The 27,126-nt window shown below is 43.2% G+C and overlaps 1 protein-coding gene across 2 annotated transcripts in view; it reads left to right on the top strand.

Moving 5' to 3' along the window:
- The window catches only part of tatdn1 (TatD DNase domain containing 1), a 91,564-nt gene extending 70,071 nt beyond the window's left edge, over positions 1–21,493 (top strand). For both annotated transcript variants that reach the window (XM_072255539.1, XM_072255553.1), the window contains 2 exons: positions 828–954; positions 20,622–21,493. In XM_072255539.1, the coding sequence (XP_072111640.1) occupies positions 828–954; positions 20,622–20,724 (230 nt within the window). In that variant the 3' untranslated portion in view covers positions 20,725–21,493. The remainder of the gene's footprint in view (positions 1–827; positions 955–20,621) is intronic.
- Positions 21,494–27,126: the final 5,633 nt, after the last annotated feature.

Raw genomic sequence — 27,126 nt, 5'->3', positions numbered from 1 at the left:
GGACAGGTATCCCTGCTAATGGCCCAATCAACTTTGGCTGGCTCCTTTCCCATACTGTAATTTCCGTTACTTCACTGTAGTACCAATGCATCTGACTTTGTGTGAGAGAGAGAGAGAGAGAGAAACTAATTTGCAGGGTGAATTCTGTCATATTATGATCACTACCTCCCAAGGGTTCCAATACCTTAAGCTCCCTAATCATGTCCGATTCATTACACAACACTCAATCCAGAATTGCTGATCCCCTAGTGTACTCAACCACATGCTGCTCCAAAAAGCCATCTCATAAGCATTCCAAAAATTCTCCCTCTTGGGATCGAGCATCAACTTGATTTTCCCAATCTATCTGCATATTGAAATCTCCCAAGACTAATATAACATTTTTTTTTTAACATGCTCTTTGTCTCCTGCTGTAATTTGCAGACCACGTCCTGGCTACTGCTTGGAGGCTAAATAACTCCCATCCCTATCAGGGTCGTCTTACCCTTGCTGTTTCTTAACTTGAGGATCTCAGCAATTCTAAGAGCATCTGGGGGTGGCATAGAGGGAGGAAAAGAAAGGAACAGTCAATATTTCAAGCTGAAACCCTGCATCAGATTCTCAAAGTGTTTTTGAAATAAAAGATAATCAATGTTGTTGTGGATTAGAAAGGCAGGCTTGAGGGACCAAATGTTCTAGCCCCTGCTCCTGTTTATGTTTGAATATATAAATACATTTTCCAGAAAAGAATGTTGTATTATATTGTCTGGATCAGTTTCTATTCATGAGATGTATGTTTTGACATGGTTTTTAAAAACCTGTCATGTAATTTGTTTATCTTTGATAAGATGCACCATGGTGTGGAGTAAAGAACACTCATGCAGGCGCTAAATATGTGAAAACAACTTTTCCAACAAAGAAGAAGTGGGAAGAAGGATATTGCCTTAAGGATAGGAATGAACCATGCCATATTATGTAAGTATTCTTACTAAAGAAATTCCTTCCTTCTCCCCCACCCCATCCTTCAGTAATTCAAGTTATGGCAAGTATTGCTGTGATTCTCTTATCCTTATTGTAAACATAGGGCCATTGGGGACATACTTTCAAGGTATCACATATGCTAGCAATTAATGTTGTGTGACTAAGAAACTGCTATTCAGCATGCTTCATTAACTGCATCATATTTTGGTATCCATTAACAGCACTAGTTCCATTTGCTATGTTTCATCCAAGATAGAACATGGCATTAGGCACAATTCCCTGTATAAATCAATAAACAAAGCATTCAATGAACAAGCCTCTTATTGTTATACCCCCCTTATCAATTCAAATGTTGGCTTGGCCCGTCTAGCTAACGTGTCAAATTCTCATTGGCTCTGATTTGAGCCAACATCATTTTATTGCCTTTCCTTCAAGTGAGAAGTTGTAATAAATGTCTCTTTGTTCTGAATCAGAGCAGACCAGCCCTTTACTAGGCTCAGGTCAAACACAGATTTCCTTATTCATAAACCTGCATGTTTTATCTTTCCAAAGAACACGTCACAAATAACTTATTAATTGGAAATTACCTCTATTCGTGAGCAAAACCAGTTCACAAGAGAGCACACAAAATGGAGGTTACCAAGCAGCTACCCAAAATAAGAGCTTCCATTCCTTCAACCACATGGCAAGAACAACGACAACTGGTTTGTCTACTTCCACTGTCCTGACTCATTCAAGTTTGATGTTTTCTTCCATATTTTACTTCCTTAATGGCCAACATCTCTTCCCTTTTGATCCACAGAAAATTCTGAGGATCACACTACTGTAAATCTGAGTGAATATAGTAGAAAATTAATGCTGGTGTTCCTTTGGTACTGTATTCATTCAGACAAACAGTAGAAAGTAACCATGAGGTAATAGGTTGTACAAACAGCATCCTTAGCATTTGAGTAGTTTCATTATTAACTCTGCCGATAATTCAGTTTGTCAAGGGATGTAAAATGTGGAGCATCTCTGAAACTACATTCACTTGTTGCTTAGAGAATTTAATGGAAAGTTTACAGTAATATATCTTGCATATTTACTACTTACCATGGAAACTCCAGCAGCATATCCTAATTCTCACGTTCATTAAGCCCCCTTCTTTGCCTCTCTCGTGTTTTAAATTTTGAATGGGTAAACTGTTCAATTAATAAATGTTAGAAAAGTTCCTTGTTGGAAATGTTGGAGGCTTATTCCACACCAACTAAGAATTTGGAGTGATGTTAGTTGAACAACACTTGAACATGTCTTTATCCTGGTACTAGAACAATTTGTTCTGTTTTGTCTAATAAAAGCCCTACTCCCTTTGTATCTGTCTGAATCTCATCACACAACAAAGTTCTAGTAACAGATGTCACTACAATTGTTATGGTACAAGTTGTCATCGACTCTACCATGGGACGTATGGAAGATTGAGGCTCAGGAGCAACTGAGATTGAGTTGTCTGGGGCACACGCTAACTGATCTCGGTTCTAATTTGTGGCCATGCCAACAATACTACTATGTTCACAATGAAGATATACCTGAGTTACAAGTCCTTTTTTTCCTGAAGCAGGACCCAAAAAGACATGCCTTCCCACCATTATCCTAGTACTCCCATTTTTTACCCATTACACGACCTTGATTATCAACAGACATTGGTCTTTCTTCTTTTACAAAATCTTGTCTCAGTTCATCATGAGCTCATACTACCAGTTCACCTTCCTCATCCACAATCTTCTACCATTACCAGTGTATCGGATGCAATTCAAATAGACATGTCCATGAATGTTGTTAATTGTGCATCTGCAGCCAATCTAATCTTCATACCTTGTAGCTGTCCAGATGAAAATGCATTTGGTCAATACACTCTATAATAGAACATACCTTCAGCAAAGCCTTCAACTACTAAGAGGCCACTCATCAGTAGTATTACAATACCAATCATTTGCAAACAACCGGGGAAAAAACATCAAGAGCAATTTCTATACTTATTGAGTCATCCGATATTTCCTCTAAATTTAACTCTTCCATTGTTCGCTTTATATCCAGAAGATCTAGTGATGAACACAGTTTCCCATCTGTTTCTCTTCCATTGCCTCTGCCTTGGCTTAGGTGATTGTAGTGGTTGCCTTGCCTTAAACCTCTCTTCTTGATGCTGAGTATGAAGTGAACTATTGTTAACCTCTGGATGCGAACTAGAAGTGGTTGCCCAACCACTTCCCGAACATCATGTTGACAATGTGCCTTTAGACCTCAGCTACTAGAGAACAAGGGGTTTAAGTTGGTTAATATGATCCCAACCTAACTTATTGGGAACAGCTTGGATTCAATAAACCGATGGACAGTCTCTGTCAGTGGCGTTATATGGCATCATATACAAATCTCGGAGATGTAAAAGAACCTGGCTGATGTACTGAGGTCATAACTTTCTGTCCTATTAATTGCTGTAGCTATTTGTCCTTCACAATAACGTCATACTCAGGCAGTGATAAATCTAACCCAAAAAGGAATTCTAACCCTCTCATTTCTCTCCCTGTCATCAACTTAAAAGGTGTAAATCCAGCAAAAGCAGCTTCTGTGGTACAGATGATCATAAGGACATAGGGTAAGACAGTGACCCAGATGGTCCTGTGCTGCTTAGCCATTATAGCCAACACTGTCTTTAAAGTCCTATTCATCCATTCAACAATTCCACTGGATTGGGATCGATAAGGAACATGAAACCTCTGTTTTATACCAAACAGCTTCAAGAGATTTTGCATCACTTGTGCAGTGAAATGAGGACCTTGATAAGATTCTAAACTCCCTGAGTAAAAGTTCCATTGAACAAAATCCTGGCTGTAACTTAGCAGAGTTATTTATATTTGGCAAAGCCTCTTACCCACTTGGATATATTCCACTATCACTAGGATATATTTCAATCCTTCAGGCAATGGAGGTAAAGGTTCCACAAAATCAGTCTGCAAGTTAACCTATGGTTCTTCTATGGGGCTTATTTGTCTTAGAGCTGCTTTTCGAGCCATTTTATCTGGGATATACTGAGCACAGATCAAACTATTCTTACAATAATGTCTTTATCTCTTCCAATTTTTGGCCACCAACAGAGATTCTTCTGCTCCTTGATGCCCAAAAATGTCATGGGGCACCAATACATCATCTAATTTCTTTCACTTTCTGGCAACACAAATTTACCATTAAGTACAATCCCATTCTGTACCTGTATTCCTGGATATTTCTCATTCTCCTCAGAATTCTCTCCTCTCTCTACCTTTGCTAACTTATGATCCTGGTGCAGCACCTTTACTAAGTCTGTAGGTACACTCTTTGCTGGTTTCGTTGTCATCACTCCCTCTATATTTGGATTCCATTTCACCCCGCGCCTTGCTCCTATTTTGGCTAATTCATCTGCCTTCCTGTTCCCTTCTGGGGATGTTTATAAATGAGCTTTCACTGTGTTTACTCTCTGTTTCCTCTTGCCTTCTCAAAATATATATTTCAGCAAAGTTACTAATGCAAGGTTTACCATCTGCTGTAACGTAATCTCTAGCTTCCCGTAATGGTAAATATTCAGTAAAACTATTACATCCTTTCTGAGTGTATAACTGCTCCTGAAGGATATCTGTCTGAATGGCTAACAACAAAAGCTATAACAGCGGTCTCTGCCACTCTTTTTTTTTAGGTAACTTGATCACAACACTTTCTACCTTTACTCCTTCCTCATCCTCTACATGTATACCACATCCCGTAAGCTTCTTCTCCATGATCTGATGACGATTTGTCAACAAAGATCCTCAAAGAGGAACTTTCTGGTTGCATGACTTTATTATCCTCTCCTGATTTTAAGGTGGGGAATGAATGGTCCTTTCCATCCTTTCAGTACTGTTATCTGACACCCGTGAGGTCCACCCCACTAAGTTAAATTGTCAGTGAGCATGATTGTACTGCTAACTCTTAACTGCAACGTCCATTGGACAAGTTGAGTTTGACTGATTACCCCATACTTGTTGTGGCCATCCAACAAAAGCTGAACTGGAGCATGCTCTGTTGAAGTGGTTAGTGGATTAAGACCATCAATACAAGTGAAATGTTTGACTGCCTGAAACACTGCTAATAGATGATATTCACAAGTTTGAGATGCTTACACCGCTGGTTTCAGTCTGCTATGCATCTCCTGGAGTAACACAGCTAATAGCGTATTCCTGGTGGCAGTGACATCTGAAGAGAACGGCTCGGAAGGGGTTAGGGTGTAAAGAGCAAGTGCTTCTGCAAGGCTGATTTTAGGACCTGATTTTGCCATAGACTTTTCTGGTTTCCATTCCCATGGAACACCTTCCTTCAAGAAAGTGGGTGAGCTTTGGTGTCAAAGCCATCTATGTGGTCTCTACAATACCCCACTAAACTAAGAAACAACCTTAATCGCTTCTCGTCAGTAGGAAAAAGTAGTTTTGCCATAACATCTACATGCTGTTTATCAACATCTCATCTCCCGGGGTTATGACTACCCCAAGTAACTAACCTGCTGCCTCATGATTTGAGCTTTTTTAAGGCTTACCTTAAAGCCCATCTTCTGTAACAGTTGAAGTAGTTCTTTAAATAACTCATAATGCTCCTGTCAGGTCTCTGTCAGCAACAGTACATCAGCATTTTTTGTGTGTGCCATACTCTGCCAGAGCCTCGGTGACCACTTTTTTCAAGTGGTTGTTTTGGAGGAAAGATTCTGTGAGTGGCCCCCCACGTCCTTCTCACAGTACATCATCTACATATTGAATTAAACACTGGGGAGCTCAAATGGCTTTCAGTGCATTGGCCAAACATTGATGGAAAATGGAGGGCAAATTATGAAACCCTTGTGACAAAATTGTCCATGTATACTCTTCTCCCTTGCAAGTGAAAGCACATTCATATTGACATTCTCTTTTCAATGGGACTGACCAAAATCCATTACTTGTATCCAGTTCTGAGAACCACTTTGCTACAGTATTCAGCTTAATCATAGTCTCGGGACTTGTGGCTACAGTAGAGGCAGTTGAAGGGGTAGCTTTATTCAGTTCCCTGTAATCTAAAGTAAGTCTCCATCTTTATTGGATTTGTGAACAAGCCATATGGGTGAATTATTTGTAGATGCTATTTTTTGCAAAACTCACTGTTAACAAACAATAATTTTCTCTATATCTCCATCTGCTTAGAAACATAGAAAACCTACAGCACAATACAGGCTCTTCAGCCCACAATACTGTCCCAAACATGTACTTACTTTAGAAATTACCCAGGGTTACCCATAGCCCTCTATTTTTCTGAACTCCATTTATCTATCCAGGAGTCTCTTAACAGACTCTATCGTATCTGCCTCCACCACCGTTGCCAGCAGCCCAATCCACGCACTCACCACCCTCTGCGCAAAAAAAAAAACTTATCCCTGAGAACTCCTCTGTACCTACTTCCAAGCACCTTAAAACTATGCCCTCTCGTGTTAGCCATTTCAGCCCTAGGGAAAAAGCCTCTGATCAATTCCTCTCATCATCGTATATACCTCTATCAGGTCACGTCTCATCCTCCATCGCTCCAAAGAGAAAAGGCCAAGTTCACTCAACTATTCTCATAGGGCATGGTCCCCAGTCCTGGCAACATCCTTGTAAATCTCCTCTGCACCCTTTCTATGGTTTCCATATCCTTCCTCTAATGAGGTGACCAGAACCGAGCACAGTACTCCAAGTGGGGTCTGATCAGGGTCCTATAAAGCTGTAACATTACCTCTCGGCTCTTGAACTCAATCCCACCGTTGGTGAAGGCCAATGCACCATATGCCTTCTTAACCACAGAGTCAACCGGCGCAGCAGCTTTGAGTGTCCTATGGACTCGGACCCCAAGATCTCTCTGATCTTCTACACTGGCAGGAATCTTACCATTCATACTATATTCTGTCATCATATTTGACCTACCAAAATAAACCACCTCACAATTATCTGGGTTGAACTCCATCTGCCACTTCTCAGCCCAGTTTTGCATCCTATCAATGTCCTGCTGTATCCTCTGACAGCCCTCCACACTATTCACAACGCCCCCATCCTTTGTGTCATCAGCAAATTTACTAACCCATCCCTCCACTTCCTCATCCAGGTAATTTATAAAAATCACCAAGAGAGGGGGTCCCAGAACAGATCCCTGTAGCACACCATTGGTCACCAACCTCCATGCAGAATATGATCCGTCTGCAGCCCCTCCTCGCTTTCTGTGGGCAAGCCAATTTCTGGATCTACAGAGCAAGATCCCCTTGGATCCCATGCCTCCTTACTTTCTCAATAAGCCTTGCATGGGGTACCTTATTAAATGCCTTGCTGAAATCCATATACACAAATCTACTGCTCTACCTTCATCAATGCTTTTAGTCACATCCTCAAAACTTCAATCAGGCTTATAAGGCATGACCTGTCATTCACAAAGCCATGCTAACTATTCCTAATCATATTATGCCTCTCCAAATGTTCATAAATCCTGCCTCTCATGATCTTCTCCATCATCTTACCAAACACTGAAGTAAGGTCTATAATTTCCTGGGCTATCTCTACTCCCTTTCTTGAATAAGAGAACAACATCTGCAGTCCTCTGGAACCTATCCCATCCCCATTGATGATGCAAAGATCGTGACCAGAGGCTCAGCAATCTCCTCCTTTGTCTCCCACAGTAGCCTGGGTACATCTCATCCGGTCCCGGTGACTTATCCAACCTGATGCTTTACAAAAGCTCCAGCACATCCTCTTTCTTAATGTCTATATGCTCAAACTTTTCAATCCGCTGTGTCATCCCTACAATCACCAAGGTCCTTTTCCGTAGTGAATACTGAAACAAAGTATTCATTAAGTATCTCCGCTATCTCCTCTGGTTTTATATACACTTTTCCACTGTCACACTTGATTGGTCCTATTCTCTCACGTCTTATCCTCTTGCTCTTCACATACTTGTAGAATGCCTGGGGGTGTTCCTCAATCCTACTCGCCAAGGCCTTCTCATGGACCCTTCTGGCTCTCCTAATTTCATTCTTAAGCTCCTTCCTGCCAGCCTTATAATCTTTTAGATCTCTATCATTACCTAGTTTTTTGAGCCTTTTGTAAGCTATTCTGTTCTTCTTGACTGTTCTCCCCTTTGGATTCAAATACAACCTGTCTTTTTTGTACAGGTCACGCCTGCCCCAAATGAGGTCCCAATGATCCAGAAATCTGAATTCCTTCCCCCACTCACGCATTTATCCTCCACCTCACTCTATTCCTACACTGCCTGTGCCATGCAACAGTGAGTAATCCTGAGATTACTACCTTTGAGGTCCTGCTTCTGAACTTCCTTCCTAACTCCCTGTAGTTGGAAATCTATATTGCTTCCGGAGTTTTGGGTCAGGCCTTGTATATGCACATCCTTGTGCATCCTGCCACAGTCGTGTTGTAGGTTGGAACATAGATTGGGAGACGGCTTTAACGAGCACCTACGCTCCATCCGGCGGCAAAAGCGGGATCTCCTGGTGGCCACACACTTTTATGTTTAGCCAATATACTGCCTAACAATCGAAAATAATTTGTCTGGCCCGCAAGTCCTTCATCATATCTTCTGCTTTCAGCCATATCTCCCCAACTGTACATATTCTATCCTCATGTCATCCATCTGGAATGTCAATAGGGCCCTTCTCCCTATCAAATCATACAATTAATTGGATCAAAATTCAAACCTGCTGTCCTAATAAAATCACTTCCCAAAATATGTTCTTGAGCTGTTAGCATGTTGACAAGCATAACCAAGTGGCGCACATTCAGTCGTATGTTCAGGGGTGTAATCAGCTCCCCTACTTGCAGTTAAAATAACATTATCTTGTATTTCCCGAGTTGGTAGATTGAATGTGGATGTGTTTAGGGTGGTTCGAGAGCCTCCTGTATCCCAAGGAAATTTCATAGGGCGGTGTCCTACCCTAGCTTGTACAAGGGGTCTACCCGCACCATGCCACCTTGTTGTTCTGCCTATCCATAAGTACTCGAGAACTGGCCACAACCTTATCGCAAGCGCATTAGGATGCTCCCCTTTCTGCCGTCACTGGATCACCTTGGTTAGACCCAGCAGATCCCAATATAGCATCCTGTAAATCACCCAGAGTCCATTGGCCTTGTGCCTGTTCCTCCGGCAGGGCCGAGTGTAACACTGAAGTTAGATACGGAAGGGAATAATCCACTCCCTTGCCTCAGTTAAAACGTGAATCATCCTATGCTGCTGAGTGCGCTGGAAAAGATCGAGGATCCAATCCCAACCCATGCTTAGCTATTTTTGCAGCTATAGCACTCAACTGGCCTACGTCAAAAGGGGTAGAATACTATGTCATGGGCCGGCTGGTGGCGCAATGACATCAGCGCCGGACTCTGGAATGGAGGTTCCTGGGTTCGAACCCAGTTGGAGCCGCTCCCGAGTATGCTTTCCATCTGAGTCGGTTGAGTGTCAAGATCGCAACTCGACCTCGTAAAATAAAAGGGAAAAATGCTGCAAAATGTCTGTGTGGGGAGTGGCGCACCACACAGTCTCTTTCCCTCTCCGCCCCTTGTAAAGGCATGAAAAAGACATTGTCCCGCCAACATCATATGAATACTATGTCATAACTGGTTCCCCTGGCTCTGTTGTCTCCTGAACTCTCTTTTACCACGGGCACCACTGCGGTAGGGGATGCTGATGGTTCCATCCACTCTTGGAAAAATCCACAAGGAGGTAGGCCACTTCCCCAATTATCTTAACTATAATAGTGTGTTGCTTCATACGCTGTCATCCAATCTATATCACCGTCATTGTTAGTTCTCGCCCCAAATACACATATCACTCTTCTCTGAGCTGAAAGTTGACCTTGCAACTTCTCGATCTGTTTCAAACACCTGGTGTGATTGGTGCTGCTTTTCTTCTCAGCACAACGTTCATAGCAGTCTGTAAATCCTGACACTGACTTGCATTTCTCTACTTCCATATTCTCCTTTTCCCTTGTCACGTGTTCGCACAGAGTCTGAAACTGACTGCTGTATCAAATTTGCTTGCTCCTGCTCCCTCCGTATTTCATTTTTTCCCTCTTTCCAGGTCCTTCCTCTCTCACTCTTCCCTACACTTACACAATTCCACTTTCTTCTGTTTTTCATTCTTTCCTTCAATTATATCTTCCAGTATACTGTAGTCATAGAAAAGTACAGCACTGAAACTGGCCCTTTAGCCCATTTAGTCCATACCAAAACCATTTAAACTGCCTGCTGCCATTGACCTGCACTGGGACCATAGCCCTCTGCTACCAACCATGTTACTTATCCAAACTTTGCTCAAACATTGAAATCAAGCTCATTCCACACTCTCACAACCCTCTGAGTGAAGAAGTTTCCCTTGTGTTATCTTTTCTTCATCACTTTTCACCCTTAACCCATGACCTAAGGTAGACCTACCCAACCTTAGTGGAAAAAGCCTGCTAGTGTTTACTGTCTGTACCCTTAATATAATTTTGTTTACCTCTATCAAATCTCCTTTCAGTGTTCTATGTTCTAAGGAATGAAGTCCTAATCTATTCAATCTTCTCTTTTAACTCAGGTCGTCCAGTCCTGATAACATCCTTGTATATTTTCTCTGTATTCTTTCCAAACTTATTTACATCTTTCCTGTAGGTAGGTGACCAAAACTACACACAATCTTCCAAATTAGGCCTCACCAACGTCCTATACAACTTCAACGTAACATCCCATTCCAGTACCCAGTACTTTGAATTATGAAAGCCAATATTCCAAGAGCTTTCTTTACGACCCTATCTACCTGTGACACCATTTTCAACAAATTATGGGCCTGTATTCCCAGATTCCTTTGTTCTACCACACTCCTCAGTGCCCAACTGTTCATTGTAAAAGACCAACCTTGGTTGGTCCTACCGAATTGCAACAGCTCGCACCTCTCTGCATTAAATTCCATCTGCCATTTTTCCAGCTGATGTAGATCCTTCTGCAAGCCATCATAGCCTTCTTTACTGTCCACTCCACCCCCAATCTTGGAGTCATCTGCAAACTTACTGATCCAGTTAACCACATTATCATCCAGATCATTGATATTGATCAAAAACGACAACAAACCTAGCGCCCATCCTTGCGGCACACCACTAGTCACAGCCCTCCAGTCAGAAAGGCAACCATCTACTACTGCTCTCTTAGCTTCTCCCACAAAGCCAATGTCTCATTCAATTTACTACCTCATCCTGAATGCCGAGCGACTGAACCTTCTTGACCAACCTCCCATGTGGGATCTTGTCAAATGCCTTGCTAAAGTCCATGTAGACAACATCCACTGCCTTGCCTTTGTCCATTTTCCTGGTAACTTCCTCAAAGAATCTACAAAATTGGTTAGACATGCCCTACCATGCACAAAGCCAAGCTGACTATCCCTTATCAGTCTACATCTATCCAAATGCTTATATATCAGGTCCCTTAGAATACCTTCCAATAACTTTCCCACTACCTCTGTCAGACTTACCAACCTATAATTCCTTGTGGTTTATGTTCAGGGACTTCCTTAAGCATTGGCTATCCTCAGTCCTCTGGTACCTCTCCTGCACATCCTATCATAATAGCTTTTTAAATCGTCAATTTCTTTTCACTAAATTATTTCCACAAAGCATCCCTGAGGGTCACTGACCCTACACTGTCAACCATTCCTCACCACTCTTCATAGTCTGGCCATTATCTTTGTATATAACTATGACCTTGATTGGAGTACTGTGCAAGTCTGGCAAAGAGCTTTAAAAAGGATGTTTTTTCAACGGGAGATGTTGATTGGAGTAGTGTGCAGATGCAGGAAGTGTTCTTACACAAGTCTGGTGAAGGGCATTTAAAACCCAGTCTCCATAAAAGAGCAATATGATTGTAGCAGGACTTAGACAAATTGGAAGAAAGAGCAAAAAAAAAGCAGTAGACGGAATAAAGTGTTGAGAAATGTATGATAATGTGTTTTGGTGAAAGCAACGATAGTGTGGACTACTATATAAATGGAGAGAAGGTTCAAAGATCAAAGGTGCAGAGACAGTTAGGAGTCCTTGCGCAAGACTCCCAGTGGGTTAATTACGGGTTGAGTCTGTGGTAAAGAAGGCAAATGCAATGTTGGCATTTATTTCAAGGGGAATAGAATATAAAAGCAAGAAGATAAATGCTGAGCCTTTATAAGACACTAGTCATGCCGAACTCAAGGCATGAACTCATGCCGAATCTGTGGAGTATTTTCAACAGCTTTGAGCCTCCTATCTCAGGAAGAATGTATTGTCATTGGAGGTGTCCAAAGGAGGTTTACAAGGATTATTCTGGGAATGAAAGGGTTAATATGAGGAATGCTTGGCAGTTTTGGGACTGTACTCACTGAAATTTAGAAGAATGTGGGGGGTGGGGGGAGGTGTTGGAAATCTCATTGAAACCTACCACATGTTGAAAGGACTAGATAGGGTGGATGTGGAGAGGATGTTTCCTATGGTGGGGGTATCCAGAGCTAGAGGGCACAACCTCAAAATTGAGGGGCAACCTTTTAAAACGGAGGTAAAGAGGAATTTTTTTTTTGCCAGAGAATAGTGAATCTGTGGAATGCTCTGCCACAGACTGCAGTGGATGCCAAGTCTGTGGGTATATTTAAGGCAGAAGTTAATAGTTTCCTGATCAGTCAGGGCATCAAAGGATATGGCGAGAAAGTATGGAGTTAAGTGGGATCTGGGATCAGCCATGATGGAACGGGAGAGCGGAATGGCCTAATTCTGCTTCTATGCCTTATGGTCTCATGAATGTAATCTCTGCAATCTTCCAAACCTCCTAGGTTCTTCTTGTCCTTTTTTTTTCCCCCCTTTTCCCATTTTAATATCCTAACCTACTGGGTGGAACTTGAAACTAGACTCCCTGACCTCTGTTCTCCTTTTCGAACCCAGCCAGGGACGCCAAAATCTGTTGACTATTATCAACTGATCTACGCTAGGTAATTCACTACCCAACTGTTAATTAATAAAAGACAATACTGTATTGTCCCTGCACAAATATGACATTACTATGTTGACACCAGACCAAGAAGTTAAACATGAATTATGCTCTTCCTTCTGTACCAATACTCACTCAGACCACTTCTCCAATTTATATAGGGGATCTCCTGTTGGCCAAATCATTGATCCTTCTTCATCCAGCCCCTGGCATGGGAATCTTCCTTGTGATAGTTAATCTCTGGAGCTCTCAATGCTTTGCATTTGAAGCTTCTCATTCTTATAACCATTCTTATAAGTTCCAATGTTGTTTCGATCTCATTGGCTCTGGCCTATCTGGCTAACATGTGTCAGCTTCCCACTTGTTCTGGCCCAAGCCACCAATCATTTTTTTGCCCTTCGCTCAAGTGACAACTTAAAATGAATGTCTTTTTATTCTGAATTGGAGAGACCAGCCAGTTACTAGGCTTAAGTTACTCATGTCAAGCACAGACTCCCCTATTCATAAACCTGCATGTTGTATCTTACCAAAGAACACCTCACTAATAACTTAATTGCAAATTATTTCTAGTTCAGCAGATTATCAGGAGCAGTATCCACTTTAAAACACTTTGATACAGCTATTCCTGAGCAAAACCAATTCAAAAGACATCTAATAAAACTGAGGTTACAAAACAGCTTTACAAAATGGAAGCCTCAATTCCTTCAACCACATGGTAAGAACAAAGACGATTGGTCTGTCTACTTCCACTGTCTTTGACTCACTTGAGTTCAAAGTTTTCCATCGTAGTTCTTCATGGCCAGCATTTCCAATCTTTAACCATTGTACCCTGATCTTTTTACCATTCTGCCACTCCCATTTACCCTATTTGTTCATATCCTGTCCTTCTCTCTGCTTGCCACCATTTTTCAAGCTGTTATTACTTGCAAATAAAATTGTGGAGATGATTTACCACCACTGCTCACACCCCACCCCCCGCGACCAACATCTGTCTTGTTTGACAACCAATTAATCAGAAGGGTTTCTGCGGTTACTGATAATCTTGAGGAACACAGAAAATGCTGGAAGAACTTCGTGAGTCAGTCAGCTGCTATGGAGGGGAATAAATAGTCGATGATTCAGGCTGAGACCATCAGTCCTGATAAAGGGTCTCAGCCTGAAATGTCAAATATTCATTTTCCTCTAGTATTTGTGTGTTAAACACAATTAAATCATTTACTTTTATCAGTTGTATTTGCAAACCCTTAGGTTTGGCCAGCATACATTTGTCTAGGAGAAGACAGCACAGCCTCTGGCCCCACCAAACTGAGAAATCTTGTTTGTGTGGATGCTGCATGATGTGTTGCCCGGTTACAAATCCAAACCACAAAATATTAGACAGTACACCATATGCAATTTAACGATTGAACTTCTCTTCCTCAATCAACAGGGAGTTAGCAAAAGGCAGCATATACCACACATCCAGGTCCTCATCCTCCGACTAAGTATCCCTGTCAGGGGTGGGGGCCAGCCTAACCTCTCCTGCTGTGGGCCCTGTAGTCACCCCGCATTTCCGCAGAGTCCTCTTACTAGATGTAGACTTCAAGTCAGGCTCTGGGTCTACCTGCACCTCCTGTCCTGGGGCAGCAGGTGGTTCCGATGGAGAATCTTGACAGGCCTATTTCCATCCTCTAGTTTCACCTGGAAAGCTGGTAGGTTTGGCATTTGACTCTCCACCACATAGGGCTTAACCACCCAGCAATCTGCCAATTTATGTTTCCCAGGTAGCCCCAAACTCCTTATGAGGACCCGGTCTCCCAGCAGGAGTTGGGAGAACCTCACCTTTTGATCATACCTCCTATTTCCTTGATTCTGCTTGACAGCCACAACCTCAGCTAATTCATAAGCCCTTTTCAGCTCTCTTCTCATGTCAGACACATACTTTCAGATAAGTCATCGGTGGTAAGTCACCCTCGTCAGTCCCAAAACAGTCAATGGGCAACCTCGCCTCGTGCCCAAACCTCAGATAATATGGTGAGTACCCAGTAGCTTCATTTCGAGTACAGTTGTAACTGTGAACCAGATGCCCAATATGTTGACTCCACCTGCTCTTCTTGCTGATCTCTAAGGTCCTGAGCATGTCTAGCAAGGTCCGATTAAAGCTCTTGGGCTGGGGATCACCCTGCGGATGATAGGGCGTGGCCCTCGATTTCTCGACTCCAAGCATGCTCAGTAATTCATGGATGAGTCTGCTCTTGAAATCCCATCCTGATCACTATGTATCGGCCTGGAAAGCCCATAATAAGTTAGATACTTCTCCCATAACACTTTTGCCATCATAGACGCCCTCTGGTCCTTGGTAGGAAAAGCCTGCGCATATCTGGTGTAGTGGTCCATCCTACGATATTTGCCATGTTGCTGGAATTGGACTCTATTGACAAGAAGTCCATACACATCAGGTCCAGGGACCCTGCACTTTGCAAGTGGGACAAGGGAGCTGCCCGCGTAGGCAGCATCTTCCACTGTATGCATCGAATGCACAACTTACAGTATTCTTTGACTTTGGACTTCATTCAGGGCCAGCAAAACTGGTCTCTGAGCAATCCATAGGTCTCTTCAACCCCCAAATGTCCAGAATCATCATGAAGTGACTTCAACGCAATCCTCTGATACTTCTCTGGCAGAACCAGCTGGCGACACCGAGGTCAGTCCGGGGGTGACGTGACCCGGTATAGGATCTGGTTCTGCATCTCCAACCGAGGCCATTCTCTCAGTAATCGAGGCACCGCCGCATGTTTCATTTTCTCTGCCTGAAACTCATCTCCTTTTTCAACCGCTGACCAAATGATATCGATGCCTGGGTCTTCTCGTTGAGCAGCTGCCACTTTCCCAGAATTCAGTTCTGGCAGCTGATTTGTCTTCAGAGCAGTCAGGTTTCAGTAAACTTGGGGAATGGCATCATCGGAAGCCCCCAACTGATCCACCACTCAGTCCTGCCCGATTTCCCTCTGCCTTCACAGTGATGGCAAACTGACACATGGCCTTCACCCCTGGCGCAGGAACTCCTCGTCTCTGTCCAGTCCCTAATGTGCCCGTCGGGACAAAGCATCAGCATCATGTTCCTGCTTCCTAGCCGGTACTTCAGGCTGAAATCATAGGCAGAGAATGCCATCAACCACCGATGGGCTGTGGCATCCAGTTTCGCCGAGGTCATGATAGGTTGGCCATCCTCACCTCAAACTTGGCTCCATAGAGGTAGTCACTCAGCTTATCCTCCACCACCCATTTCAACGCCAGAAATTCTGACTTGTGTGTGAGATAGTTTTTCCTCGGAGGGCGACAGACTCCAGCTGACAAATGCAACAGGTCTCAACCCGGTGCCCTAATCCCTGGCATCCGTGTGCAGTACATACAGCAATTGGGGGTCTGCAAAAGCCAGCACCAGCACCTGGGTCAGCAGCTTCTTCAGCGACTGAAAAGCCTCCTCACATTTTGCATCCCACCTCAGTCCAAAGAGCTCCAACGGGCTAAGATACTCTCCACCCTCCTGTCTTTTTTCCCCCCTTTCCTTTCTTCCTCAAGGGAGGGTAACCACATAGAAGCTGATTCAACAGGTGACTCACTTTCGCGTAGCCTTTCAGGAACCTCTGATAGTAAGCACAAAACCCGAGGAACGAGCGCAGAGCACTCACAGTCTGGGGTTTTGGCCAAGTGGTCACTGCCTCTATCTTAGAGATGTAGCTACTCCCTTCTGTGAGACTGTGTGCCCAACATAGCTAACAGACATTTGGCAGAACAGGCACTTGTCCAAGGAAAGTCTTAACCCTTCAGCTTTCAGGCAGCCCAGTACCTTCAGTAGCCTCACTTCATGTTCTTCCAATGTGGATACAAACACGATGAGGTCATCCAGATACACCAATACCTCAAGCAAGTTCATATCCCCCACCGTCTTCTCCATGACCCACTGGAAGGTTGCAGGGGCTCCCGATATACCCTGGGGCATCCTTTTAAACTGGAAAAATTCCATATAAATGCTGTCTTCTCTTTGTCAACCTAACTTATGAGGATGTGGTAATCTCCACTCCTCAAGTCCAGCACACTGAACCACTTCACACCACTCAGACAGGCCAGAGCGTCTTTAGACCTCAAGACCGTATACTGGTCAGGAACGGTGCACCTGTTCAGAGTCCTATAGTCCACACACATTTATACCTTCCCTTTCTTCTTTCATGCCACTACTATTGCGGACGCATAGGGGCTTTGGGACTCGGTGATGATCCCAACTTCCTTCAACTTCCACAAATGCTGCTGAGCATCTTCCACCTGCAGGGGCTGGTCTCCTCGACCTCTCTCTAAACAGGGTATCCTCTGTCACCCAGATAGTATAATGAGTGCTCTTAGAACAACCCACATCAACCTCGTCAATGGAAAAGACTTAGCTTCAGCATCTTCTCTGCCAACCACCTTTTCCAGCCCGCAGGAATCAGGGATTCCCCAAAGTTGAATGACCCAGCAGTCAACTTTCCCCCTTTTTCCAATGGTTTCTTCCCGGCTTGTCTCGGAGGGACACTAGACATTACCAACGCCAGGTTCAGATGTGCAAGGGGCATTCCCCGCTTGAAGGTGACCTTCCTCTTTGTAGTGTTCCTGACAATCACTGCCATCTTACTCACCTGTACAACCGAGGGCTTCTGCAGTTCAGGCCTCACCACTACCCCAGCAGGAAATCCTGACTTCCCCTCGTGGTCTTCTGGAGCATCCATTAAGGGGACCTCCAGGAAATTTGGGGGTCTGCATCACTCTCGCTACTTCCCCAGGCCATACCACCATTGGCTTTGACTGGGTGAACCACACAGTCCCTCGTCTAAATTTGGTATCCGGCCCAATGCAGCCACGCACTTCCTCAAAAGCAGCTCAAAACACAGGGTGCATGGACAATGTTCCCAGAAAGCTCTCACCAGTTTTCTCATGAGCCTCATCACAAGAGGGGTGTTGGTCCCTGCCAGAATTGAAACGCCGCTCTTCTCAATGGGGTCCAGACAAACCAGCACTAATATATCAGCTTCACTGACAAATAACTGTCGTAGGGATAATCACCAGCACTGAGACCACAAATCTCCAGTACCCTGAATGGTGTCAATGGTAAATGCTTCAGATACCAGTTGTGAAATGAACGGTACAACAATGTGACCTGCGACCTGGTGTCGAGTATGGCTTTAGCATAAATTCCCTCTATCCGTAGTGACACACTGGAGCATGGTCCTACTAAGCTTTCAGGAATGGGTCTTTCGCTTTCAGGAGTTCCTTGCTGCATTGCTGGGAACGTGTTCCCCCAGAGACACCAGACTGTTCCCTCACTGGGTCTCCTCTAAGTTTTCCCAATGACTCTCTCTCCTTAGGTACCCTCAGGGGCTCACTCTGCTTCTCGTGTGACACTGACAGCCCTCCACATTGTTCGTCCCCTTAGGGGATCCGTGCCCCCCCCCAAATCAGCTCCATCATATGGGGCGGGGGGGGGTCACACCCACTGATAACAGCTGAGACATCTCAGTTCTCAACTCTGCCACAATCTCCTCTACTGCTCCCTGAGGCAGGCTATCCGTGGTCACTTCACCACAAGGGGCTACCTCCGAGGACTGTACCATGCTGACGGAGCCCTCCCGAGCTTCCGACGCATTCTCCTCTTCCCGTACCTCTCTGATCAGCTCAACTGAAGAGGGGATGGGGGTCACGTCTTACGAGCCAGTTAGAGACCCCAAGCAATCAGGTCCTGGGACTGGGTACCGTTAGCTACCTGGTCCATTCTTAACTGATCCACTTCAGCCAGCTGAATGACCCCTCTGCACCGCAAGCAATTTAGTTGCCTCTCTAGCTGAAAAATGTAAGCAGAAAACTTCTCCCCACCTTCTCCTGTCGCATGTTCTGAAACCCCACTATAAGCTCCAGCTCCCTGTCGTACCAAAGGTGCTCTCTAATGCACCCAAATAATCGGCATGGTTAGCTAAAGGTTGGCATGTTTTCACAGCTCTTGCCACGTCAGTAGCCCGCCTACTCACTCTCAACCAATCTCTGTCACTTTATGTCATCAGAGCACTACCACTCATTTAACAACTGAGAGGGCTGCTCCACCCAAGTCTCATACCCCTCTTCCCCTTTAGGAGTGGGCGTTATTCCAGAGAATAGGCGGAGCCTACCATAGCAGGGACTTTGAACCTGGGCATTTTTCCATTTATTCGCTAGAGAGGCAAGGGTGGATACTACCTCTGAATTCTCACTTTTCACTGGGAACCAGGGACTGATTAGACATTCCAAATCTGACCACTCCTTCCCCTCACTCCTCAGAAACGATAGAACCCTGTCTTTGAAGTCTCTGCCCCCAGCTATGGGAAGCTCGACTTGTGACTTGGCCCGCTGCGCTACATTCCCCTCTTCCTTGACAGTACAGACAGGCCGTGGGGCACAGATAGAAGTGGGCAGTTCCACCGCTGTTACGTCAGCGCTAGTCTGAACTTAAACAAGGTCTGAGCCCGCCATTTTATCAAATCTCTGCACTATAACCTCAATTTTGCCAACAGTTTTAACAATACTCAAAAATTGAATTAACAATTTATCAGGGGTACGAATGTCCACCCTACTCAACACGCATGCATTAGTTGCCAGTAACCCCATGGAGGCACACCACCGCTCCACCCCAGCAGCATCCGTACCAACACAGACTTAAATACGCAACCCATTGGTTCAGTGCTCAGGGCAATCACACAGCATGCAACCGAATCAATCCCGGACGAGCCCCCACAATTGTAATCCTTAGGTTCGGCCAGCATGCGTTTGTCTAGGGAAAAGACAGCCTCTGACCCTGCCAAACTGAGAAATCTTGTTTGTGTGGATGCTGCATGATGTGTTGCCCGGTTACAAATCCAAACTGCAAAATATCAGATAGTACACCATATGCAATTTAACGATTGAACTTTGTAAATCTTAATCTGACTATGGGGTTAGTAAAGAAAATAAAAAGAAAAAGGGCCCATTTTAATGAAACAGTCTAATGCACACGTAGGAGCTCACGGATTCGTCCATTCGTTCCCCCTCAACATCCGAGCGCTGTTGGACCCTTGCTCTGAGCCCACTCCTTGAACAGCTCTACTAACTCGTTCCAGTTCCACTTACATCTTCACTCTTCATCTCTCGCTGACAAAAGACCACAAAATATCTGCTCCCAGACCCACAAGAAGACAACATGCCTCTCATTGGATAGCCCACATTCCGAGGCCCTGTTATCTCTAGTCATAACCCAAACATTGCTGCTACAGAGAAACCATTACCTTAACAGTGAAATAGTACAGAGGCTATTACATTAGCAGTGAAACCTTACAGCACATTACATTTATCATGAAACTCTTTAAAACCAACTGAGGAGGACTATTCCATATAGTTCAAAAGGACTGTTAGAAAGAAAACTAGAATCTGCAAGAGACCAAAATTGTGTAAGGTCATAAAATAGAATATAGTTATGATAAAAGCAAATTTTCTAAAACATCACACAAACTGGAAAATATTTCATCAAACATTACAGCAGCTCTTAAGATTCATTCAAGAACAAGATTTATGTATATAGATTTAGAAATGTATTGCTTTTCAAATTAACAAGTCTCTAAATTTTTTCCTTAATAGTCAAATATTGGAGATAATGGCTGCTGTACGAGAAGAAGATATGCGTGAACTGAGCAACACCATGTACAACAATACTGTGAAAGTTTTCTTTCCTAACAGCTGATTGCCAAGTATATTATTCCAGTCTATTTGCTCTCAGCGTGACACAACTGGCAGCTCTTAGAGATACTTGGGTACTTTTCCCTGGTTTATTCTGATCAAGATGGATGTTGAACTCTATGCACCACAGAATTAGTTGAATTTTACCCTTGATATTCAGACACTTCCTGATAAATTTCCTGACCTTAGTAGAAATTATTTAAACATGTAGTTTGAATATAAGGGAAATAGCTTCCTTGGCAACCCCACAAGTCCAGAACCTCAAGATATTTAGTGAAGTATCTTAAAATGATTTTTAAAAATACCTCATGTTAATAATGTGTATTTCAAAATCAATCTTAATTGCTTACAACTTTGTTTTAATACATCTCTAATAAGCAGATCAGAGTGATTTAAATATCCAGTCATATATGTAGAATCAAAAGGTCAATGATAATTTACATTGGGTTCTGAGCAGGATGTATTACAGTGACTGAAGCAAAGATGCAACAGTATAACGTTGGTGTATAATTTTACTGTATCTAATCATTTGTAACATATACTATATATTATCAACTCGATCTATTCAAGTGCTTATGTTGAGGAGACCATTAAAACAGCATGTTCGTCTGTATATGCACAATTATGTTCTGTGCCAATTCAGGTAAAAATTAAAATGGCTGAGCTAAGGAACAGTGTAGTTACCATGATGTAGACAATCAATGTTAATGACCCAGGACTGTGGTAAAATTACTTATGAAGTTGCCAAGAAATGGCAAATCATTGGGTTAGTATCATCATTTATTTTAAAATGAATAAATAAAATAAATAAAGTAAATAAATGATGCTTAGAATCTGTTTAAGTTGGATATAACACTGGTTCAATGAAAAATACTACTGCAGATGGAAACGCAACGGAAGAGACTTGGAACCTAATTCAGAACTGGTAGTTCAAGCCACATTTATGGAGGCAAAATATGCAAGTCGACATTTTAATTGAGCCCTTCATCAGAACTGAAAAGAAGAAATATTGCCAATAGTTTGATTGGGGAGGAGGGGTGATAATACGCTGATGGATGATAGATGGAACAAGAAAGGGAGGGGTTGATGAGCAGATACAGCCAGGTGGTGTAGGGAAGAGAATGGGGGAGGCAGATGAAGGAAGAAGAAAACTAGGTGGACAACTATCTGTGGAAATAGAACACTGGGAGTTTAGGTTAGCTGAAAATGGAAAAAAAATCCACATTCTTACCATTGGCTTGTAGCTACCCATGCTGATGGAATATTGTTCTTCCAATCTGCATTTGTTTCTTTCTTTAGCAATGGAGAAGGTTGACGCAGACAGGGCAGTGCAGGTAGATTAAAATGCCATGTAAATGGAAGGTCAGTTGCCATTGCTGACAGATGCTGCACAAATCACTAGGGTGCATTTGGTTTTACCAAAATAGAAGATGCAATACTGAGCTTTGGAGGTAGACAAGTAGGTTGGAGGAGATGCAAGTGAACCTGTGTCACATGGAAAGGCTGTTTAGGTCTATGGATAGTGAAGGAGAGGGAAGTAAAGGGTGTGGTAGAATGTGCCAGGTTATGGGGAAGATTGGCTGGTGAGAAATGAGCTGACCACATCATGAAGAGAGTTATCCATACACAAAGTTTAAGTGGGAGGAGAAGATGTGACTGGTAGTCAGAGCTGGCAGAAACGGATAATATATTGGAGGCAGTAGCTGATGAGGACAAAGGGAATTCTCTGTTCAGCTGGTGTGGGGAGATGGGTGGGATGAAAAGGGAAAGATGGAACCACATTTCTCAGAAGCCCCAAATCAGAGGACCTCATCACAAGAACTGCTGCGACAGAGAGATTCAGAAGAGAAGGCATCTTTCCAAGAGATAAGGTAGCAGCAGGTATAGTCTAGATAACTGTGGGAGTTGGTAGGTTAATGGATGTCATTGTCAAGTCTGTCTCCAAAGGAGACTGAGAGCCATGAAAAGTATTAGACCTGGTGAACTTAAGGGTAGGGAGCAATTTAGTAACAAAGGTGACAAGTTCCACTTCAGTGCAGAAAGCAGCACTGATGTTTTAGCAATGAAAGCATTTGGGGGTGGTGCTGGAATATGCTTGGAGCTAGAATAGTTTTGGAACAAAAACTGTAGTGAAACAAAGACAGACATAGTACATACCCACATGAAATACCTATGTTCAGAAAATGATACATTTTGAGATATTCTGGTGAGAATCACTCCCTGTCACCTGGAGAGGTCAGGGCAATGAAGATATGGCAGGGGTTGGAGCCGGAGTGAGATACAAGGTCAGGAGGGTGGATCAGTGGTCACAAAATGGCGTTGGAGGAATGGCAAAAAAAGAAGTGAGGAGATCTCCATCAAGTGTCAAGAGCCTGGAGTAAAATGAGTTTGCAATCCTTGGTGGCCAAAAAGAAAGCAAAGAGCAATTGGTTGCAGTAGTGGATAGGACAGGAGGACATTGTAACTACTGACAGTAGCAAATTTGAAACGAGCTGGAAACAGAGGGAAAAGGATCAAAAAAGGTATTGATGCATAGCAGTGAGGGTAGATGGCAGAATGCAAAGGGGAGTCTTGGGGGATGCAATAAATGGATTGAACATACCGAAGGTCCTGGCTGTGACTGAACTAGGGTGCTCCAAGTTAGAAAATCTGTGGGATGATATGGTAGTGAGCATATGCGCGGAAGAAGGATGGTAATTAGTCTTGGTAAGGACTAGAACTCAATATAAAATTAAAAGCCCATAGAAAAGCAGTGGCCTCTTTAGAGAGCCCAGTACCTGTGTGAAAAGGACAACAGAACAAGTATCTTAAATAGACAATTGTTTTAAGCAGCATATGTGAACTAGGACAAGTTAGAATATTTAATGCTAGTCTGGTAATGAATGATGAAAACATGACTGATCTCTGCCATTTGGGACACAGCAATACAGCCCAATGGCGTCACCATTCTCTGCAAAGACAGAACACTTCAGCCTTTTAAAAGTAGAGGAGTTGGAGAATACTTTATAATTAACTCATCGTGGTGTCTCATTCCTACTCACCTGACATGGAACACCTAGCAGTCAAATATCATCCACTTTATCTGCTAAGGGAGTTTTCTGCCATCACCCTGGTAATGGTGTATATTTCACCTCAGGCCAATGTCAGGCAGACACAGGAGGAACTGAGCAGTCATGAAACAACACACCTTGATGCCTTCCCTATCTTTAGGGAGTGGTGTCCTTCTGTAATTGGATCATTGACTTCCTAACCAGAAGACCACAGTCTGTGCAGATTGGTGATAACATATCCTCTTCACTGATGATTAACACTGGCACAGGGGTGTGCGCTTAGCCCACTGTTCTACTGTCTGTATACACATAACTATGTGGTTAGGCATAGTTCAAATACCATCTACAAATTTGCTGACAATGCAACCATTGTTGATAGAATCTCAGGTAGTGACGAGAGGGCATACTGGAGTGAGATATGCCAACTACTGGAATGGTGCTGCAGCAACAACCTGGCACTCAACATCAGTAAGATGAAAGAGCTGATTGTGGACTTCTGGAAGGGTAAGACAAAGGAACACATACCAATCCTCATAGAAGGATCAGAAGTGGAGAGCGTGCAGCTTCAAGTTCCTGAGTGTCAAGGTCTCTGAGGATCTAACCTGGTCCCAACATATTGATGTAGTCATAAAGAAGGCAAGACAGTAGCTATACTTTATAAGGAATTTGAAGAGATTTGGCATGTCAACAAATATACTCAAAAACTTCTATAGTTGCACCGTGGAGAGCATTCTGACAGGCTGCATCACTGTCTGGTATGGAAGGGCTACTGCACAGGACCGAAAGAAGCTGCAGAAGGTTATAAATCTAGTCAGCTCCATCTTGGGTACTAACCTACAAAGTACCCAGGACATCTTTAGGGAGCGGTGTCTCAGAAAGGCAGCGTCCATTATTAAGGACCTCCAGCACCCAGGGCATGCCCTTTTCTCACTGTTACCATCAGGTAGGAGATACAGAAGCCTGAAGGCACACACTCAGCAATTCAGGAACAGCTTCTTCCCCTATGCCATCTGATTCCTAAATGGACATTGAAGCTTTGGACACGACCTCACTTTTATTTAAAATATATATTATTTCTGTTCTTGCACATTTTTATAAATCTATTCAATGTATGTAATTGATTTACTTGTTTATTTATTATGTTTTGTTTTATTTATTATGACTTTTTTCTCTCTCTCTGCTAGATTATGTATTGCATTGAACTGCTGCTGCTAAGTTAACAAATTTCACGTCACATGCTGGTGATAATAAACCTGATTCTGATTCATAGCGGGGGATTGCAACCAGGCCAGCTTGAAGAAGTCTCTGAGCAACTGCCACCAATATATCATCTGTGGAACCAGAAGAGCCAACACACTTGACCACTGTTATACCACCATCAAGAACACTTACTGTTTCATCCCACACCCACACTTTGGAAAGACCGATCATCTGGTTGTATTTCTACTCTCAGTGCATAGGCAGAGTCTAAAGACTGCAGCACCAATGGTGAGGACCAAAAAGGTATGGTCAATTGAGGCGGAGGGGCACTATACTGTAGGTCTGCTTTGAGACAGTGGACTGAATAATACCCAGGGATTCATTTTCGAATCTGAATGAATATGCCACAGTTGTCATCGGCTTCATCAAGACCTGAATGGATGAGTGTGTGCCTTTGAGAATATACCAGACATACCCAAACCAAAAGCCGTAGATTAACCAGGAGATTCGTAGTCTGCTAAGGGTTAGGTATGTGGCATTCAAGATCACCAGTCTTGAATGTCACAGATCTAGCCCTTAGTAGACTACGAATCTCTGAAGGCATGACCTACAGAAGGCTATTTCAAAAGTGAAAAAAACAATTCTAATTGAAGTTAGAGAAGGAATCAGATGCGCGTCAGCTCTGGCATTACCTCCTACAAAGTGAAATCTAACATGAATGGCTGTGATGCTTCACTCCAAGATGAGCACATCTCCTTTTATGCACGCTTTGAAAGGTAGAATAAAACTATACCTGTGCAAATCCCAGCAGCACCTGGTGACCCTGTGATCTCTAACTTTGAGCCCAACATCAGAACATCTTTCAAGAGGGTGAAACCTTGCAAAGTGTCAGGCCCTGATGGTTTACATGTAGTACACCGAAAATCTGTGCAAAACAAATGGTGGCAGTGTTCAAGGACACCAATCTCTCACTGCTGCAGTTGGAGATTCCCATCTTCTTCAAAAGGACAACAATCATACCAGTCCCGAAGAAAAGCAGAGGGAGCTGCATTAATGATTATTGTGATGTGGCACTCAAGTCCTCTGTGACAAAGTGCTTTGAGAGGTTGGTCAGCCAGCTCCATCATAGGCACTGGACTCCCCAGCATCCGGGACACCTCAAAAAGTGATGCCTCAAAAAGATGACATCCATCTTTAAGGACCCCTATCATCCAGGACATGCCCTCTTCTCATTGCTACCACCAAGGAGGTGGTACAGGACCCTGAGGACTCATACTCAATGTTTCAGGAATTGCTTCTTCCCCTCTGTCACCAGATTTCTGAATGGACAATGAACCATGAACACTACCTCAGTATTTTTTGCTGTCTCTTTGCACTACTTTATATAACACACACACACTTCTTCCTATTGTAATTTGTAGTTTTTTTTTAAAAAATGTGTATTGCATTGTACTGCTACTGCAAATAGCAAATTTCACGACCTGATTTTGATTCAGAGGAAGGGGGAAGAGAGGTCAGTCAAAGAAAAAGACAGTTGTAGCCTTTTTTTTAAAAAAAGGCACCTTTAATTAAAAATCTTAATCTGTCCAGTCACCAGAAAAATTGTGCTGTTGTACTGAAAAGTTGAGTACTGTCAAACACTACACTGATATATGCAATCTTTCAATTTTTATGAATTGACTGAATGGTGAATTATTAAGTAGCTTTGCACCTTTCATCTACTCCAATATAATATGATAGGACAACTTTGAAGAAAAAGGCTACTTAGATTTAGAACTTTGATTTAGAAACATAGAAAACCTACAGCACAATACAGGCCCTTCGGCCCACAAAGTTGTGATGAACATGTACCTATCCAAAAGTCTCTTAATAGACCCTATCGTATCCTCTTCCACCACCGTTGCCAGCAGCCCATTGCATTCCACACACTCAGCACTCTGAGTAAAAAACCTACCCCTGACATCTCTGTACCTACTCCCCAGAACCTTAAACCGATGTCCTCTTGTGGCAACCATTTCAGCCCTGGGAAAAAGCCTCTGACTATCCACATGATCAATGCCTCTCATGAACTTATATACCTCTATCAGGTCACCTCTCATCCTCCATCGCCCCAAAGAGAAAAGGCCAAGTTCACTCAACCTATTCTCATAAGGCAT

This window comes from Mobula birostris, chromosome 1, assembly GCF_030028105.1.
Source record: "Mobula birostris isolate sMobBir1 chromosome 1, sMobBir1.hap1, whole genome shotgun sequence".
NCBI lineage: Eukaryota > Metazoa > Chordata > Chondrichthyes > Myliobatiformes > Myliobatidae > Mobula > Mobula birostris.
The sequence above is the reverse complement of the archived record's forward strand: the minus strand, read 5'-3'. Positions and strand labels throughout refer to the sequence as shown.